This window comes from Halichoeres trimaculatus, unplaced genomic scaffold, assembly GCF_033239565.1.
Source record: "Halichoeres trimaculatus isolate MK-OKI-2021-1 unplaced genomic scaffold, fHalTri1.1 fHalTri1_scaffold_12, whole genome shotgun sequence".
NCBI classification, from domain to species: domain Eukaryota; kingdom Metazoa; phylum Chordata; class Actinopteri; order Labriformes; family Labridae; genus Halichoeres; species Halichoeres trimaculatus.
Genome location: NW_027437190.1, coordinates 15,503,484 through 15,522,479, shown reverse-complemented (window position 1 = coordinate 15,522,479; position 18,996 = coordinate 15,503,484). Strand labels below are relative to the sequence as shown.

Here is an 18,996-nt window from a genome sequence, read left to right as displayed (position 1 = left end):
GACTATCCTAAAAAGCTTTTATATTTTATCATATGAGAATGAGATCATTTTTAAAAAGTCAGCTGTGTTGACCCTCTTACACTGTTGAAGTCTCAGTGGTGAAGAAACACAATGGGAGGACCGACTGAGGTCTGCAGTCCTTATAAAGCTCATGCTGAGTATCTAATTATAGTCAGACATGATTCAACACTATACTTGTCATTTAATGGGCAGATTGTTGGTATTTTTTCCACTGTGCTGCTCAGTTGCTCAGACAACCAGTGATGCATTGTGACAAGCAGGAAACGTAAACTCTGAGGATGAGAAAATGATGTCTGGATTATTTTTGTGTATCATTTTGGTTAAAGCTCCTCTGAGGAGTGTCTAAGATGTCATGAAGTGGACTCAAACAGATAGTTTATGACAAAAATACAACTTAGTTTTGTTTTAATTCAGATGCTTTTGCATGATTTGAGATCAACCTGTTATTTTTAATGCCTGTAAAGACTGCAGCAGGGTAGGTGGGAGGCAAAGTGATTTACAGCATTACAAAAAGCAGATGCATTTAAATATTTATCATCAAAGAGTAACAGTGGGTTATGTGTTAAAATGTACACAATTTTTGAGTCAGAAAAAATAAAATTAAAATGGGCAAAATCAGCAGTTATCTATATTATCAGAGGTAAGAAAATATACTCTGTCCACTGGGGGCGGCAAAACCAACTAGAAAAGAAAGGTCCCTGCAGGAGTGTTGGTTCCACTGTCCTTTTGCTTCACACCAGTTTCACTCTTCAGGAGGTCCAGAGGGGGTTTTCTCTCATTCATGCTCAAACTTACTCCTTCTATCTAAATAGGTAATAGGCAACAGAAGAGGTGGGCCTGTCAAAACCTTCGTATTGTACGTCATAAAATTCCCTTCAGTAGATTGTTGTTGACAGAGCCATAAATCTTTCTTTTCTTTTTTCAGAGTCTCGTGTAGATGCAAGGCGTATCTCTTCAAAGCTATGAGACTTTTCAAGGTGCTTAACACCTTTCACAACAGTAAAAGGCAATCATGGCCTACTTGTTTGTTTGTGTAGTTCCAACTAATCATAATTTGAAAACACTTTTCGGCGCTGAAAGTGAGCTGATCTGTGGAACATGCTGTAATGATGTCAAGTGGCAAGTGGCCACTTTATCATCACCCTGCTGCGTATCTCTGTCCCCTGGATGTGTCTCTGATAAAACTGACCTGAGCACAGCTCAGAAAAAAGATGTTTCCATTCAGGCTTTTCTATCAATGCTCTGACTGGTACTAAGAGGCCACTGACTGTATCAAATTTTAATTATGGTATGTAAACCCTAAAAAATATAATAATAATAATAATAATAATAATAATAATAATAATAATAATAATAATAATAATAATAATAAACTATTATCATTATTATAATAATAATAAACTATTATCATAATAATAATAATAATAATTATTATTATTATTATTATTATTTTATTGTTGTTGTTTTTGTTGTTATTATTAATATTATTATTATTATTATTATTATTATTATTATTATTATTATTATTATTATTATTATTATTATTATTATTATTATTATCATCATCATTATTGTGATACAATTTATAAAGCAATTTTCTAGAAACTCGAAGACACTTTAGAGGTTATAATATGCATCATTTAAAATAATACACAATAACACAATGATAAGAATAAAGGAAAATGAGAAAAAACAAAGTTCAATCAGAAAAAAAAAGAAAAAAAATCAAAAGCATTTTTCAAAAGGTTGGTTTTGGTGAGCTGCATCATTCCCTCCTCTTATCCATAACATGTTTCAGATGTTTTCAAAACTTGTTCAAAACTTTGGAAAATGACCCGTATGGTTTGTTTTGTTTGTTACTGCAATAAAAAAAGTCTGTTGTACGCTCAGCAGGGGTGCTGCAGTTTTGCCTCACAGCCATGTGACATTTTGCGACACTGATTGCTCCACACGCAGACTTCAAAAAGTTTGGGTAAAGTTGTGGGCTCTGATTGGTGACCCCTGGTATGTGACTTCAAACTTTGTGATTTAACGCAACTTCCAGTAAATGATGGCCGCCCCACCAGTATGAGTGTGCTTGTAGCTGAGGTCGTGACATGAAAGCTGTGTCTGTAGACTGGGGAACACCCTCAATTTAATCTGTCCGGGTGCACTGCGCCAAAAATAACTCAATGATCTAACCGAGTTCTCCATTCTTCTTCTGTATCCTGGGTCATTTACACTGCAATAAAACTGCTCAGTGGAAAATAATGGGATGGCAAAGGCAACCAGAAGAAGTGTGGGTAAAAATTTGAGAACAAAAATAAATGTGGGAAGTTGTTTTATTTTGTTGTTGTGTAACAAAAACCACTTGGTTTTGTCATCACCATTCTTTACTATCATCCAGGGAGTCCTGATTTCCTTTTAGCTACAGTGTGAACATTCTTGTTATTTCTCTGAGCATCCTATCAGAACAATGATGACAAGAAGTCCAAATGGTACCCAATGAACTGGTTTTCCATGTTTTGGGAAGCTGCTGCAAGTCTTTTTTTGTTGGCAAAGTTTATCCAATCACCAGATAAATTACAGCTTCCAACAAGAGCAAGAAATCTACTCAGCTGGAGTGGGAAACAACGCTTTGTGGTCTATGTTTCTGTTTGTGAGAATTCAAACGTGAGACTCAACATGTGTGCCAGCTCAGGCTGTTCCTCCTCTCGGTGTCAGAGACGGAGGTCCAGACAGGGTGGGGGAGGACAGGCTAATTGGAAACAGACCCTGAAGGGGAAGTGATGATCTGCTGCGTCACACTCCTCATGTTTTAGCTTCCTTACTCTCCTTTTTCATGACTCAGTGGAGATCGATTGAGTTTTTGGAGTAAATCACGTCTGAGAGCCCTGAGACCAGCGCTGGCTCTTAATCTATGACAGAGGTGTTGCTATGGATGACAAAACACGTTGTTACAATGTGAGAGCTGATGAGTAACGTTGATAATGGTCTGAGGAAGTCCAGACACTTTTACTCATATGAGGAACTGTTCATGAGTGCCAAACTGTAATTGTTTTAAGAGCTATCAGTAGCTTTTATAGTGGATTTCAAGGCTGAACACAAATCTGTTCTCACCGTCCAAAGTCACACGTGTCCAAAGTCCTTTTTTAGTGTTGTTGTTTTGAATGTCTGGAATGGCGCCCATAAATAAAAAGTATTATAAACATTTATTAATTATCATTGTTAATGATGCTAGTTTTCCCAAAAGTCATGAAGACAATGTCTGCTGTTGTCAATTGAACACACAAGCCAAAAAAATCTTCTCAAGTCAAGGTTCAGACGATCTGCAGCAGCCCAAACAATCATCTCAGCTCTGTAAATGCAGAAATGATGCCCCTTTAAAATCACGAAGCATGAAATTTGGATGTCAGCGTTAATGCTGCTAAACTTCAATATTTGCTCAATCAAGGCCAAAAAAACATCACAGTGACAAACATTTCTTGAATAAATCATTGTGAAAATGAGAACGAGGCTGATTAGTGCCAACCAACTTTAATGACTGAAGAACACCACATGACAAGAAAAACTCTAAGGGCTCTAATTTCGTAGACCAGGCGCAACTGCAGGCACCTGCAGCGCGGACACGGTGTGACTGGCGCACTTTGCAAGTTTCCTGCAGTGCCAAGAGAGGCGCAGTCAAGGCGCAGTCAAGGCGCAGTCAAGGCGCAATCAAGGCGCAGTCAAGGCGCAGAGGAGCGCAGAGGAGCGCAGAGGAGCGCAGAGGAGCGCAGAGCTGCGCGTCCACGCCTCCCTCCGTGCAAATGGCAGAGAGGGAGGAGAAAAGCCGTGAGTGGGTTTAACACAGCCGGGCGCTGTTTTCACCAATCAAATGAGCGCCTCTCCTCGCCTTGAAATGCCCTGCGGCCGAGGCGCAGCATCTGATTGGTCTGAGCGATCCCCAGCACCGCGGAAACAGTGCTGGTAGCAGAGATGGTCAGAGTCGCTGTCCCTGCAGCAGGAGAATGGACAGCAGGGCACATCGGAGGACACGAAGCGCGTCACCTTGTGGGCCAGCTCCCGGGACAGATTTAATCTGTTCCTTTGTCATTAATAGGAGTAAAATATGAAGAGACAGTAACACAGCTGGCTTATCCAGTCAGAATACTTTTGATCCACCTGCACTCCTGGTTTGTCATCGCCAAGCAGAACCTTTGTTGATATACTGTAAACTCTCCCGGTGTCTCCACCTCATCCTCCTTACAATAATGTACTCCATCTTTTTAGATCACGTTAAAAATAAAGACTGAAACAGAGAAATATGGGAAATCACAGGTAAATCCTGAGTGACATACATTTATTTAGTCTCTTTTTTTCTTTGTCTTTTCTCTCCCTCTTTTCTTAGAATTAAATGAAATAACAGAACCAGATATACTTAGTATCAGATGTTAAGGCTGTTTATTGTTTAATTGTAAGATGTGCATCAAACTTCCAGCTACCGTCAGGTTAACTTTACATTATGACAAACGGCTTTAAGCTGAGATCAGATGTGACGGGACAGTTAATATAGATATAAATGTATATGCTGGTTCAGACAGTTACATTAAATAGTGATTGCTGTGATTGTTTATTGCATTAAAATGTGCCTGATACTCTGGAAACCTGCCTCTGAGGCTTTGTTGACATGAGCGCACATGTGCCCCTGTCACCAAATTACAGCTGCGGAGGGTGCACTCCGCTTTGTGCCAAGAATAGACCAGGTTGGAGCTGGCGAGCTTTCAGCACACTTTTTGCGCTGTTTTGGCCTGAAATTGTCACTGCGCCAACATGACTCTGCTGACACCTCCCCCTGGTGCGCCGACAACTCCCCCTGGCGCGCAGTCACACCCATCTTTGCGAAGACGGTCTACCAAATTGTCAAATTGGCAGCGCACGGCGGTGCGCCGCACAAAATTAGCACTGCGCAGGCTGCGCCAGGCTTGCGCCCCCTGCGCTGCGCCACGAAATTGGAGCCCTAAATGTCTGCGGCAGTTACTCATCATTCAGAGTCCTTTGATGTAGGGCCAGTTAAAAAAAAGTCTGTTGGCAAGCAAAGGGATCAGCACAGACAGGTACAGAGATTTATTGATCAGTCCAGGTCCAAGAGTGGCATAATAAAAGATAAAGTAAATGCAGCTCTCATAATTTTAAGCTTCACTTCTTCTGCAATACATAAAAATGTGTCTAACATATTAAACAAGAGGCAACGCAATGGTTGAACTAACTTATTTAGTTCCCACCAAATTTAAATATGAAAAATGAAAGGTAAAGGCATCATGAGAAAAGAGTAACTGCACTTTACAGAAAATCCTGATAGATACAGGATACCACAGACCACCCACATAATGTGTTTCTTGACTGTTTCTCTCCTCTGGTTGATTAAATTGCACCTAGCTCTTCCTCCCAGTTTTACCTACAAACAAGTGCAGTCCACTGAAGGTTGACCTGTCAGTCATCCAGATAAGATCCACTGTGATTGCACTATAAGGTCTTTCCCAGGTTGTAAAAGCCCCCTCTGTCATTAGGAACCCCTTCAGGAAGTGATAAGTCCCTGAATTCATTGATCTTTTTATGGTCTTTGTAGCCTGTATTTCATCATTTCACCTGCACACAGCCCAATGAAGACTTGTTTCCACCCTGTTAGTCTTTAACAGGTGTTCTGGTATTTGGACTGTGGGGTTTTTTCTCTTCTCAGATTTATTTTTCAAATTGTTTGTTTTTGTGATATTGCCTTTGATGTTTTTCATATTTTATTCAGGCGATACTTTTTTACTCTACAGTCTTCCTTGGTGTGTCATTTTAAAGTTTACACCCTTTGTTTTTTATCACCTCACGTTGCATTTTGTGTACTTGAAGTGATTGGGAATATTTTCTTCCGTCATCGATGTTATTTGGAAAAAACATTTTTTCTTTCTCTTAAAATAAAAAACAATATTTATGTAATGACTTGGTTAAAGAAAAAAAGTTCAATTTTCTTTTGTGAACTTGTTGTGCAAGTCAGTCATTATTTATCCAAGCTACATAATCATTAACAGTCAATTCACTGCTCGCTCTCACCTCACATCAGAATGTGTAGATCTTAAAGCAGAAATTCAAAGGTGCATGACAAATGTCCACTTGACTCCTTTAAAAAACATTGTGCTTTGGGTCAGGCTTTGCTTTGAGAAACCATGACCTGCTGCTAATGTGTGACTCTGAACACAACTGTTTATTTAGTCAGTGGGGTTGTTACACTGTGAAGAGAGTCACTCCCTTTTTTTTTTTATGGCACATTATGTAAAAAGGTTTCCGTGGAATATAAAGATAACAGTCCCTAAGAATGTCAAATCATTCATTATAACTTCATGAAGGTAATTTCACTTACAAGGACCACGCCAGGACATGACGCATTCGAATGTTTAATAATAATCAATAGTATGTATGTACAGCGTGATGTGTCCGATGATGTGATGAGGAGGATGTGTGTCGGGTGGGGTGGTTTGTTGAAGGCCCAGGAAGGAGGACTCTGTCTCAGGTGAGATTGTGATGGGGAAGGAGGGTTAGTGAAGAAGAGCAAAAGCACTGTCCTGCTCCAGAAGTTAATAAATAAACTTCATGAAAAAAGCTGCAGTCCCACCCAGCTCGTATAGCCCACTGATAGTGAGCTGGTTAAACTCCATTCACATGATTGACCCAAGGATCTTCAATCCACATAGAGTATTTTTACAGTATACATTTAAAGACTTTGCTCAGTCATACATAGCAAAAAAAAAAAAAAATCTTCAAATTTGAATACATACTTGTACACCTGTAACTACACGCATATGTAATAAGTAAATACACAATACATAAGATAAATAGTCTTTTTTTTTAAACTGAGGATCATTAAGTGGTCAAGTTTCTGGACTCATCCCAGACACATCTGGCTGATTTATTTACCCACTTTTAGGAGCCCCCCTCCCTAGTGCCACACACTAGACACCTTTATGGGCATTTCAGACCAATTTTTAAATCTGTGACGCTACATAATTTCACAGGACTGCTACACTAAATGTTCTAGACAACAATCTCGAAGAATCTCACATGATCAAATCAAGCAGCAACCTTCGGTCTGAATCTATGAGATAATGCAGAAGTGCTTAAATCTGCAGTTTGGTGAAGAAGAAGAAAAAAATGCCTTTGCTCATAGCAGACATGTTTCTCATCTAAATGGCTTATTTCACTGATGGTACACACACTGTCAGAAGGGTGAATTTTGTAATTTTCTGTAGTTTACAATACAGTGGTTAGTGAAGCAGCTCAAAGCCTGCCTCATTTCCAATATGGCCCCTGTCAACGATTTGCTTCAGAACTCACCCACTCCCGCTCCTGTGAACACATAACACCCATTCCCGGGCACCTCCACTGGCTCCCTGTCCAACATCGAATCACCTTCAAGATCCTGCTCACCACCTACAAAGCTCTCAATAATCTCAATAACCCCCATACCTTGCAGACCTCCTCACTTCCCCATCTGCCATCTCAGATCATCAGACACCAGGGTCTATGAGTGTCCTTAATAAGCGCTATATAAATCTGATTTATTATTATTATTAAACAGATCTGTGACAAAATGGGAACAACAACCATTTATTATACTTTCTATGGTTCAAACATGGCTTCTGGAGATAGAGGGCAAACAACATCATCACCTGGGATGTGCCCTGTTATGCAACAAAACAATATTTATTGTACAAGCTTGTCTTTATTAATTGCACCGGTTTTGTGAACGACCACTGCTGTGCTTTTTGCAGTAATATCCGTCTGATGACACTTCCTACTCTGCTCCTTTCATTGGTGAATGTCTGACGAGTAATCGTGAATATTAAAGATGTTTATTAAAGATGTTAAGTGTTCACCCCCCATTATTGGGGCAAATTTGGCCCACTTTAAATCTGGTTTTAAAGTCTTCTGGTGCGTGGCCAGGGCCTGATGATATGTGGCATACTTTGACAACTCAAAAAGATTGCTGCAAACATAGCCCCAAATGGAAAAGCCAATTGGAAAATTGAACAGGAAAAACAGCTTTTTGAATTAGTAAGTCATGGTTGTTTCTTTGTTGGACAGAGGTCAAGTGTGATATAGGTTTCGTATGGCTTTATTTTATTTATTTGTTTATTATTTAATTTATTTTATATTTTAAAAAGCAGAAGTGTACAACTTTTTTTGCATTGCCCTAAGGCAACAGTGCTTTGTGCTGCTGATGTCGAGTGTTCTGAAATGTAGCCTACATACATTTGATCAAAGTTTAGTGTTCAGATACTCATAAAATCAGTTATACAACTACAGCACCTTTGTATCCACTTCGTCTAAGAAAAGCCGTGTCCACAGTTTGTCCACCCCCAAGGTGTAACGGCCAACGGAAACCTTTACTTAGACTGCCTTTGATGACTTCACTTTCACATCTGTGCTCGTGTTTCCATCACTGCTCCTGTTGCCAGCGGGGACAGCATCAGGGTTATCTTGATTAGGAGTCCCACAGTGAGTGAATCCTCCCATTTTATAGGAACACAGATAAGTTATCCACTGATGCATGGAAACATTTTTCCTTTGTCTCACCATTTACAGAATGCACCTTGCACCTGTGACCTGAGATTATCCTGTACTCACTAAACCTGACCTGTAACAGACGCATTCCTTATCATAAAAAGTCTTATGAAGATTGTGAATGTAGCGCTGTATGACATGGATACCAGGAATCACACCTCCCCACTGATGTCGGCAACTGCACCAGTGCTCTGACAGAGTTGGGGGCTAAATTTAGATTGCTTTGCTGTAAAATTAAATCTAATTTTAATGTTATCTGCAGTGCAGCATGGTCAAAGTATTTACTGGCATTAAACTGGGGCATGAAGGTGCATTCTTCCCACTTTTAACTGCTTGCAGACAGAAAACAAACACCTTAAAGCTGTTTTGTGCAAACCACTAGAAAGAAAAAAAAAACAGAACAAAACAAAATGTTACTGAGGATTAAAGCGAATAATACTGGTGCATCTCAGTGAATTAGCATACCTTGGAAAAGTTTTTGTTTTTTCCTTTTTTTCAGCAGTTCAACTCAAAAAGGAAACTCATGCACATTTTATAGATTCAGTTCACGGAAGGTGAAATACAAATTAAATATTTTCTTGAATTAAATTGTGCTGATTGTGGCTTACAGTTAATGAAAACCACAAATCTGATATGTAAAAATAATAAAATGTTTCATGACATGAAAAAGATTTTCCATACAGAAATATAGTCTTTCTCAAATGTATGTTTATATATATGCTCTCGAGGATTGGTTGGGGCATCTATTTTTGTAAAGTCCTGCTTTAAAGTTTCCTTGTAAACGACTACATTGACTCTGGACTTCAGAAAAAGCAACAGAGCAACAGCAGCAGATGTGGATTCTTACAATCAGATATGGTTTAACAAACCCAGACTTTTCCTCCTCCAGACTTTGGGTCCTTGATTCCCAAATGAAATGCAAATGTACTTTCATCTGAGAGGAAGAGGAACACTGAGCAACAGCCCAGGAAAGACAAAGCAAGCTATCCAAAGCCTGTTTTTAATCCTTCTTACATTTTACTGCTTAATTTGATCACATAGATTAAGTTTGTCAAACATAAATTATTATCATTCAAGAAAAACACAATCATTCATATTAGAAAAATATTTTATTTTTATATACAAGATCCCCAAACCATCTTTTTTTTCACATTTTCATTCAACTTCAAGCCCTTACAGCACATATACTGCTAAGAATATATATATATATAAATTGACATTTTAGTTCATTCTTTAAACAAAGTGCATCCTACACAGTACACCCATATAGTAAAAATAATAAGAATACAGTAAAAAGATAAAAATACAATATTTTAAGAAACATCCATCAGCATAGTTCCAGGCTGCAGTAAGTGATAACATGCTTTAGTTTCATTATGATTGTTCAGTTTTCTCATAGAGGTATGTTTTTCTTTCCTTTCTATCTGTAAATTTCTCCCACTGCTCAGTATTTCATCTGCCTATTCTGCATGTTCAAGTAGGTCTGCAGTGCTGCAGAAAGTGCCATCCAGGATCCAGTGCAAAAACAACAACAGTGGTGAAGTAAAGGCCACTAAAGTGACACAGTAAGGCACATAAGTGAAGTTAATAATCACCAAAAACTCATCACAAGAGACATTACCCTCACCCTTAAATATAATATAACAGAGGCTATCTAAATAGCACTTTCAGATCTTAAGACATGAGGAATGAATATCTGATTGAAGGTCATCTCTGTCATAAAAAGCTAACAGAAACATCCGAGAAGTGCCTGGGCCCAATGCCCTCAGTACTGTTTAATGTGCAACAACATCTCCATATGAATTACCTGTCACGAACACTTACCCTTGTATTTCTACTGATCTTTATGTCTGTTTTAGAAGTGTTCCTTTACTTCTTCCTCCCTTTTTAGCAGCTGCATAAAAAACCCTCCTACTGTTACTTTAATATATGGGAAAATAAATAAATGACATGAGATATATGGTTAAATTTAAATAATCTAACTCTCTTTTCTGCTGCAAACTTTAGACCTACACATTCAGTGTGTAACTTTTGGTGGTTACTCTTAGTACTCCACGAAACCACACCCAATAGAGGGACATCATAAACAGCCAGTAGCACGTGTAGGCCAGGCAGCCAAAGACAAGAAAATCGATCTCTGCTCTCTTGGCTGGAGTTGACCAGTCCATCTGACTCTCCTCGTAGATTGTGAAACCCAACCCTCCCAGCAAAATGGCGGCCCACACTGAGAGAGGGAGAAGAGGCATATAGTTCCCTACAATCTTGCGTCTGCCTGATGTCCCCCAGCTGCTTTTGTTCATTGTGAGAATGGCAAAGTACTTTGCAGGTAGCAGACTGGTCATGTAAAGAGCTGAGTAGAGGGACATGAACACCATCACAAAGTCTCTACGCAGGATGCAAGCGTAAGCCGCCTTCACCAGCCCAATCAGCTGGATGCAGCACAGGATCCACAGGATGTCCCACAGGGTGCCAGTCCAGAACAACTGGATGATGGTGGCGGTGACAAAGAAGGGGAAAATACCTGAGACGATGGACTCGTAGGTCATCCACAGGTGGTGCTTGTGCCACCACATTGCATTGTAGAGCCACTCTCGGAAGTAAGATTTGGTCCAGCGGGTCTGCTGGTTGAGCCAGCGCAGGAACTGAGCAGGTGTTTCAGTGTAGCACTTGGAACGAGCAGTGTATCTGAAATAAAAAAAGAAGGCTCATTAAATAATTATCAGTACAGGGAAGTTAACTCCCTTGAGATAACTGTCTGATGTCATTCCTTCACATGAAATTTGATAAGCTAGGTCAGGTTTATATGGCTACAGTGCAGATCTCTGTTGGGATGCCACTTAGGAGACCAATTCATGGTCCCAGAAATCAGACACAGTTGAGTGAACATCTCTATGCGAGTTTCTTACTTCGTGGCGTAACCCATGCTCAGCATGCGGTTGGTGAGATGTCTGTCGTCCCCAAAGGTGCAGTGTGTTCCCAAAAACTTCTGATTATACCACGACTCCAGAAACTGCTGAAGGAGGTCGTTTCTGTACAGACCTGTCAAAAAGGGGGGGGGGGGGGGGGGGGATTAAAACCATGACCATTTCTAAGACAATCCCAAAAACACCAACAAAAAAGAGCTTTTTTGTCTTACCCAGAGGGCCACTGATGCAGGACACGCAGTTGAAGAAGGACTGGCAGGCCCTCTCGATGTTGAAAGCCATCCAGTATCTGAGGCTGCTCATGAAGCTGATGTAAGAGTCTTTCTGGTTGAGGATCATCACGTCTCCCCCCACAGCGCCATACTTCTGGTTGCTCTCCAACACTTTACACAGCTCCACGGTGGCCAGAGGGTCCAGCTTGGTGTCTGAGTCACACACCTAGGCAGGGAAGAAGAAGATGAAGAAGATTACATCACAAATGATTTTGTTTTCTTTTCCTCAAATACACCGTGATAATGAAGAAGACTAAGTACCTGTATGTAGTCCACTGAATCCCCCAGAGCTTTGAATGCTGTGTACATCACCTCCCGCTTGCCGCCCCACTTCTGCATGATGCACACACAACTTCTTGTCTTGATTAGACGCTCTACCTCTTTCTTCTGAGGATCATCCACCATTATATAATCAGCATCTTCTCCCAGACTCACCACTGAGCCAGTTTCTACGTCTAGCTGGGCCTGAATAGGGTCCCACGTGTGGTAGTTGTTCTTCCACACAAAAAAGCCGGGGTCTTGATCAGCAAACACCTCTCTGAACATGTCCATCATGTAGCGGTCATCGTCTGAGTTCCCGTCGATCACCATGATGATACGCAGCAGCTCAGGCGGGTACTTGAGGGCCCTGATGGAGTTGAGGCACTCTCTCAGATAGACGGGGTCCTCCTGGTACGCCGAGATGGTGAAGCCGATTGTTTTGGTGAAGCTGCACTCCTCCGTGCGACCTTTCATCCGCCGGTGCTCGATAAAGGCGAAGAGGCTCTGGACCAGCACATGCAGCGTAAGGAGCAGTCCATAAAAGCCAAAGGAGATGATCCCGTATGGAGAGGTTGCCAGTTGAAAACCTCTCACATAGGCCCAAATCATAACACCCAGGACCAGCAGAGCAAAGAGGAAGGTGAAGATGGCCCGGATGATTGACAGCAGCTTCTTTAACAAAGGTTTCAGCTCCATTTTTGTTTTTTTGTTTTTTACCTGAAAGAGGCACAAAGACAGCACATGTTAATAAACCCCAAAACCACAAAGGACGGATTCTAACTGATCACAGACATATGAGGCTTTTCAGGTTTATAATCCAAACTCCAGGATAAGATTTTAACTCCTGTGTATCAGACCTTGAATCTGTTCGTTATCAGATCCTGACTGCATTCAAACATATTTTAAAGTACAGGTGATAGTGTGCATACACTCAGTACTTAACTAGATGTTTTCATTATATTAGTGGTGAAAAGTCTTATTGAATGTAATAGGAGCTTAATTTCGTTACAACTTTATAGGATTTTTTTTCCCAAAAATACAAGCCAAAATTTGGAACTGGCTCGCTTTTAACAAGTAAAAAAGTAAATCAGCCAATAGGGCAGATTTCTTTAGGTATTAACTTTCTTGGGTTAACATATTAATCTGGACCAATCAGTGAATGTGGTTGAGGTAAAGCTATTAATAAAACATCTCAGAAACACGCACTTTCGCTGTGAGAGTAATCTACTTATCATACCACAAGGATTGTGTTTGACAATATTGTCTCGACAAAAAAAATAATTTAATTTGAAAGTATAAATATTTCATCTGTTACGTCCAACAAAAAGCATCTTATTCCAAGAGAATACATTAACTGACCAAAAAGTGTTGATTCAAGCAAAAAGTAACATAGGTGTGTTCACTACTGGTTAACTGCACTAAATGTTACATAATTATATGAGTTTAACATAGTCTACATATGTGAACAAAAACTGCTTGAAAAAAAGGAAGAAAATAAAGGGAAAAAAAATCTGATAATTTTTTTAATGTGAAAAACATATATTTATTTTCAACTAAGTGACTTGCTCTGATTTTATGAGAACTGGTTCTAATTTAAGTGACACCGAAATCTGTCAGTAATAAAAAATATCTATACTCAAAGCCAAATGAAACGAATCTGCTGAATGTTTGAATATTAATTGATGTATTTTTTTTTAATCATACCTGATTTTAAGTTCCTCTGCTTGATGTTCCCGCTACATCCACGCGGTGTTTCTCTGGTCTGCAGACTTAGACTGAAGTTGGTTGACTTTATAAGCTCAGGTTCGAGAGGGATGAAACCACGTGCGCGCTCTTTACGTGATGGCTGATGATGACTGACTCAGCCCTGCGTCAGGAGGCGATGGTCCGCCGGCGGAGGAGAGCCGTGAGAAATTAACGGCGAGTTAAAAGTCTGTGAAAACCTACAAGACTTAAATACAGAGATCCCACAAAACACTGAACGTTCTCCATCTGAGCTGGGTGGATAGGTGACGACGTATCAATACATTGACGCAGAGAGCGACTTTTGTTTTGTTTTGTTTTGTTGTGTTTTGTTCTTAAATTTTGTCCACTCACTATTGTTAAGTCTGCTAAATGTAGACTGTACCACTTCATGTTGGAAAAGGTTTTTTTTTTTTTTTTTTTTTTTTTTTTTTTACGTTGTGTGTTTGGACTAGAATTTGTCTCTTCTAAATCTGCTTTAAACACATGTAGGTTTGTTTTATGTATTCCATTATGTGTAAAAAAAAATCTAAATTTGGTATTCAGTCATCCAAGTGAGAATATACCCACGTTATTCAGACACTGTGCATCCACTGGACAAAGTGTGGAGTTTGAAAAGATCACATCACCCAAAAGCTGCTTTAAGCCCTCAATTTTAAGTTGAATGCTGCCCCCTGCTGGCAGCCCTCGGCCACTACAACAGCCAAAAAAATAAAAACAAAACAAAGAGGTAGTCAAGTAGTAGGAGGGGGAGAAAAAACATCCTTTGTTTCAAAGAGAGAAGATGAAAAGTAGTAGTACAAAGGGAGTCTTTTCTTTGTAGTATGTATTTCTGACTTCAGAGGAGAAAAGCTGTCTCATGTGATTCACTGTGTTTCTGCTGCAACTGTCCCATCCTAACCATGATTACATCCCTGGAGAGTTTCTTTACAGGGAAATTTGTTGACCGCTCATGAGGGTCCCCACCCTTAGCCACAAGAGCTGGCCGAGCCGTCAACATGCTTCATGTCAGGCTGGAATAGAAGCCACCAGCAGCTGATGTCATGTAGGGAGGCCGTGCCAGTCTGTGTGTTCAAAGAGGGGGAGCAGGCTTTACTTAAAGGACATGTTATTATACATTCGGTTGCTTCATGAGATCTGTATATTTCATTAATTTGCTTTATGACAGTTGGGCAAGAATATACAAGTTATACATCAGCAAATTTAGGTCTTAGGTCAATCCGAGCTTTCTCTCTCATCCTCAGCCAATACTGTTTTTTGTTACTCAAACATGTCCCCATATCCCAGATCAAAGAGAGGAGCCATGGCACAACTACAGGTTCTGTGAAAGATGCTGCAAAGAAGGAGGGACCTTTTGCCAAGCTGCCAGAACATCTAAGTAGCTCGTAAACATGGTTTGTGGATTTCTGTTTGACTCAAAACATGGGCATCTGTGATGCCAGAATCAACATCCTGTCCAAGACCGGAGATCCATTCAAAAAAACAAAAAAACAGTATCCAAAGCTTCATAGCAGTGAGAGCTATTTATTGTACAAACCCTCAGAAACCTTGTTGGGTTTTATTCAGTGGTCAAGAAAAAGCTCAGTGACTCACTTTCTGCTCTGTGCCACACCCAAGAAACCAAAATCCACTGCAATCAGTTTGGGATTTTACTTTACAAGTGCACCTGATGCCTTTTTTAATAAGAACTTAGATCATGGCTGTCATTATTTTCAGTTTAATGGCAACACAAACCACACAGTGTTACAAATTTTACAGCTACCATCACACACTTTCTTTAGCAATAAGCTAGATCAAAAATAAAGTTACCAGACAGCCCGCTGTCTTAGTGCAGCAGTGATCTATAGTCAGTGATCATGGAGCGTTGCAAAAGTGAGCACCATGCTTTACTCTTTCAGCCCACAGAGAGCGGTGTAGCAGTGTTTTTGGACTTGTTGATTTACTGTTTGCTGGCTGTAAATGTCAGGTTTGTTCCACAGCTGCTACTCGGTCTCTTCGGTCTTTGAGCAAAGGAAAAGAAAAAAAAACTAACCTGTAGATTCATGGGTAGGTCTGCCTGAGTCAGAGCTCACTCTGTGACACAAGAGGCAACTATTGGTTTGCTTTTTTTGATCCCTGACATTTTCATTTGTCGGTTAAACAAAGCTGTGAGTTATAGACAGTGGTGTATATAGTATTTGAAAGCCATACTTAGCAAAAGAAAAGATATCTCACTTGAAATCTACTCCTGTAAAAGTGAAAGTCACCCGCCAAAAAAATGTTAAAGTAAAAGTCTTAAAGGATCAAAAGTAAAAAATACAAAGAAGCAAAACAGCTAGAAATAGTTGTTTCTCTCACAAGCTTTATTAAGATTGATTCTCCCTCTCTTCCTCAACTTTTTCACCTCCTGCTCCCTCCCCTACCCCTCCTTCACCTCTTGTTGCCTCTCTCCTTCTTTCTCCCCTTGCTCCCTTTTTTTTAGATTTGATGGTGAGTTTTGGAATGCTAATATTTCATTATTTTTCAGCAAACACAGGAGGCATGTAGGCACAGAGGACTGTAGGATGAATTCTGACAAAAGTGAAAATGTTTTTCAGATAGCCAGGTGTCCGTCTTCTTCTGGCAGGTGGTGTATGGTGGTATCTCTGTGGACGAGGTTACTTCCATCATGCTGTAGACATGAGGAACATTCCCAGGCTGTGTTTGTGGTGGTGCGGTCTTGCTGAAATTAGTCTCAGCTTGATATGGGAGCGCCAGTTATTTACCGAGAACATATGGTCCCAATAATCTATATATGATGAGACCAAGGTTATAATAGTTTTGGATTTGTCATTACAGTTTAGTTTTAGTTAGTTTTAGAGCAGGCATTCTAGTTTTTATTTAGTTTTGATTTTTGCAACAAGGCTTAGTTTCAGTTTAGTTTTAGTTTTTTCATACCTTATTAACCAGGTGCAGGATCAAAAAGGTCAGAGTAAATATTTTGTGATACTGTTTATTTTTAAGTCCAACATAGTGCTCACTGCTCAGTCAATGCTGATACTGAACTGTTGGCTGCTGCCTTAAACACATAAAAATAATATGAACTTAGTATAAAAAATATAAGCATCAATTATATAAACTAATGTTGACATAAATTGCATAAAAGTAATATAAACATAAATTATATAAAAAAAAAAACAATATAATATGAGCTTCAATAAATAAAAACTTGGACTCTGTAACAATTAAACTATTACAGATGCTCTGATTCATTGCTGCACTACGTTTTGTCGCAGCACAGTGCACAGCCTGTCAGTGCAGTAAACATGCTTGTCCCTATACGTCGCTATGATGGTGCTGTGCGGCACTGAGAACTGCCAAAAACTGTCTAAAATTGGTTGGGAAAATGTGTTGGATTAATTCAAATCCTAAAGGCTATTAATATTGTCAAAAACTATAACTAAGGGAATTTTGTCTATCATTTTAGTTCGTTTCAGTTAGTTTTGTGAACACAAGAAACAGTTTTGGTTTACTTATCGTTTTTGTTTTCTTTTCTAGTTTTTATTAGTTTGAGTTAACTGCAATGTATTTCAAATTTTAGTTTTCGTCTTGACTTTCGTTTTAGTTAACTATTACAACCTTGGATGAGACAATTATATTCACATTTTATTTTGTAGTGAGTAACAAAGGTGACAAGGCACCAGTACAGGAGTAAAGTGAGTTTTTTTTTTTTTTTCAATGTTGCAAAATAAAGTAAAAGTTACAATTGAAATAGCTGCAATATAGAAACTCAAGTAAAGTATAGATCCTCCCAAAACCGACTTAAGCACTGTGGCAAAGCAGAACACCCGTCTGTCTGTTTCCTGTGTTTTAAAGAATTATTTGCTTCTTTGCTTTTAAATTTCTTTTAATGACCATATATGGGCAAAAAAAGACTCTGTACACATGGATCACTTTAAGGTGAACTTTACTCTTGATGCCAGATCAAATGTGAGCTGTTCCACTTCTTCCTCACTCAACCAGATGCCATGGTGGTCTTGATCCAGGAGACGTAGTTGCACACTTTAGTGTAAACCCCAGGCTTGTTTCTCTGAGCGCAGCCCTTACCCCAGGACACCACTCCCTGCAGCTCTCCGTCACATATCATGGGCCCTCCAGAGTCACCCTGTGGTCAAAAAGACGAGGGTCTTTCAGCAGGCAGAGCATTTTCTCGATACAGCAGCTATCCTCATCTACATTACCTGACAGGAGTCTCTCCCTCCCTCCAGGTAGCCGGCGCAGATCATGTTTTCAGTGATTTGGAAAGGGTATGAGTTAAAGCATGTGTCATCACTCAGGAGAGGAACCATCAGGCACTGCAGCTGGTGAGGAAACCTGGCTGGAAAAGACAGCAAAATGTGATGTTTCTGTTTACCATAGTGGCATGAAAGGATGCTTTCTTTAACATACACATACTCACAGCCTTCATCACTGGGACGGATATTTCCCCACCCAGAGATCTTGCACATTGTTCCATCACTGGCACATTTTGAAGGAAGTCTAGCCGGGCTGACGTAGCTGTTCATCACAGCAGGTCGGCTCAGCTTGATCAGCATGATGTCACTGTCCATTGAACGCGGGTTGTAGTTAGGGTGTTGGATAAACTTGGCAGACATGATGAGCTGCTCAGTCCCCTCAGGTTCCCAGATGTCGTGCTCCCCCAGACGGACTTCTATGTCTGACCTTGGAGAGATAAACTTCAGGGTTACACTGCATGTTTCTGCTTTTGTGTTCAAGAAAATCAAAGCAAACTTATAAAGAGGGCTTGATCTGAAGTCTTACACAGAAAATAAATGAAATAGTGTCAAGCAGCTGTTACAGACTTGTTTCAGAGGGGTTATGTTTCCTACTTTGACTTGCAGTGTGCAGCAGAGAGCACCCACTCCTCAGACAGAAGGATCCCGCCACAGTAGTTGTACCCCGAGAAAAGAGACGCTTGGTAGGGTGCAGAGTTTTTTGGACACTCATATCCCCCAACTATCTTTTCGTCTTCCTCCAGGGCAACTGCAGGTGTTGAAAAAAAAAGCGCAAAGAAGCAAAACATGGAGAAAGTCAGCAACAAACTGGTTGTTAAAAAGATGGTCAAGCTAAGCTACTCAATTTCCATTAATTAGTCTGTTTATTAGCTCTATACTGTACCAGCCGCTCCAAAGAGAGCCAGAAGAAGGAACAGCTTCATGTCTGCAGATTAATGTGCCCTCACCCTCTTACTT

General features: G+C 40.0%; 2 protein-coding genes across 2 annotated transcripts; both read right to left on the bottom strand.

Moving 5' to 3' along the window:
- Window positions 1-10,595: 10,595 nt before the first annotated feature.
- has1 (hyaluronan synthase 1) lies at window positions 10,596-12,739 on the bottom strand. The gene is made up of 4 exons (XM_074682984.1): window positions 12,044-12,739; window positions 11,723-11,948; window positions 11,493-11,625; window positions 10,596-11,271 (listed from the first exon to the last, which is right to left on the bottom strand). Exons 1-4 carry the CDS (start codon window positions 12,737-12,739, stop codon window positions 10,596-10,598), a joined length of 1,731 nt encoding a protein of 576 aa, XP_074539085.1.
- A 5,020-nt stretch (window positions 12,740-17,759) lies between these two features.
- On the bottom strand, window positions 17,760-18,962 carry LOC141800465 (trypsin-3-like). The gene is made up of 5 exons (XM_074683005.1): window positions 18,923-18,962; window positions 18,634-18,787; window positions 18,204-18,466; window positions 17,986-18,122; window positions 17,760-17,909 (listed from the first exon to the last, which is right to left on the bottom strand). The coding sequence occupies exons 1-5, from the start codon at window positions 18,960-18,962 to the stop codon at window positions 17,760-17,762; spliced, it is 744 nt and encodes a 247-aa protein (XP_074539106.1).
- Window positions 18,963-18,996: the final 34 nt, after the last annotated feature.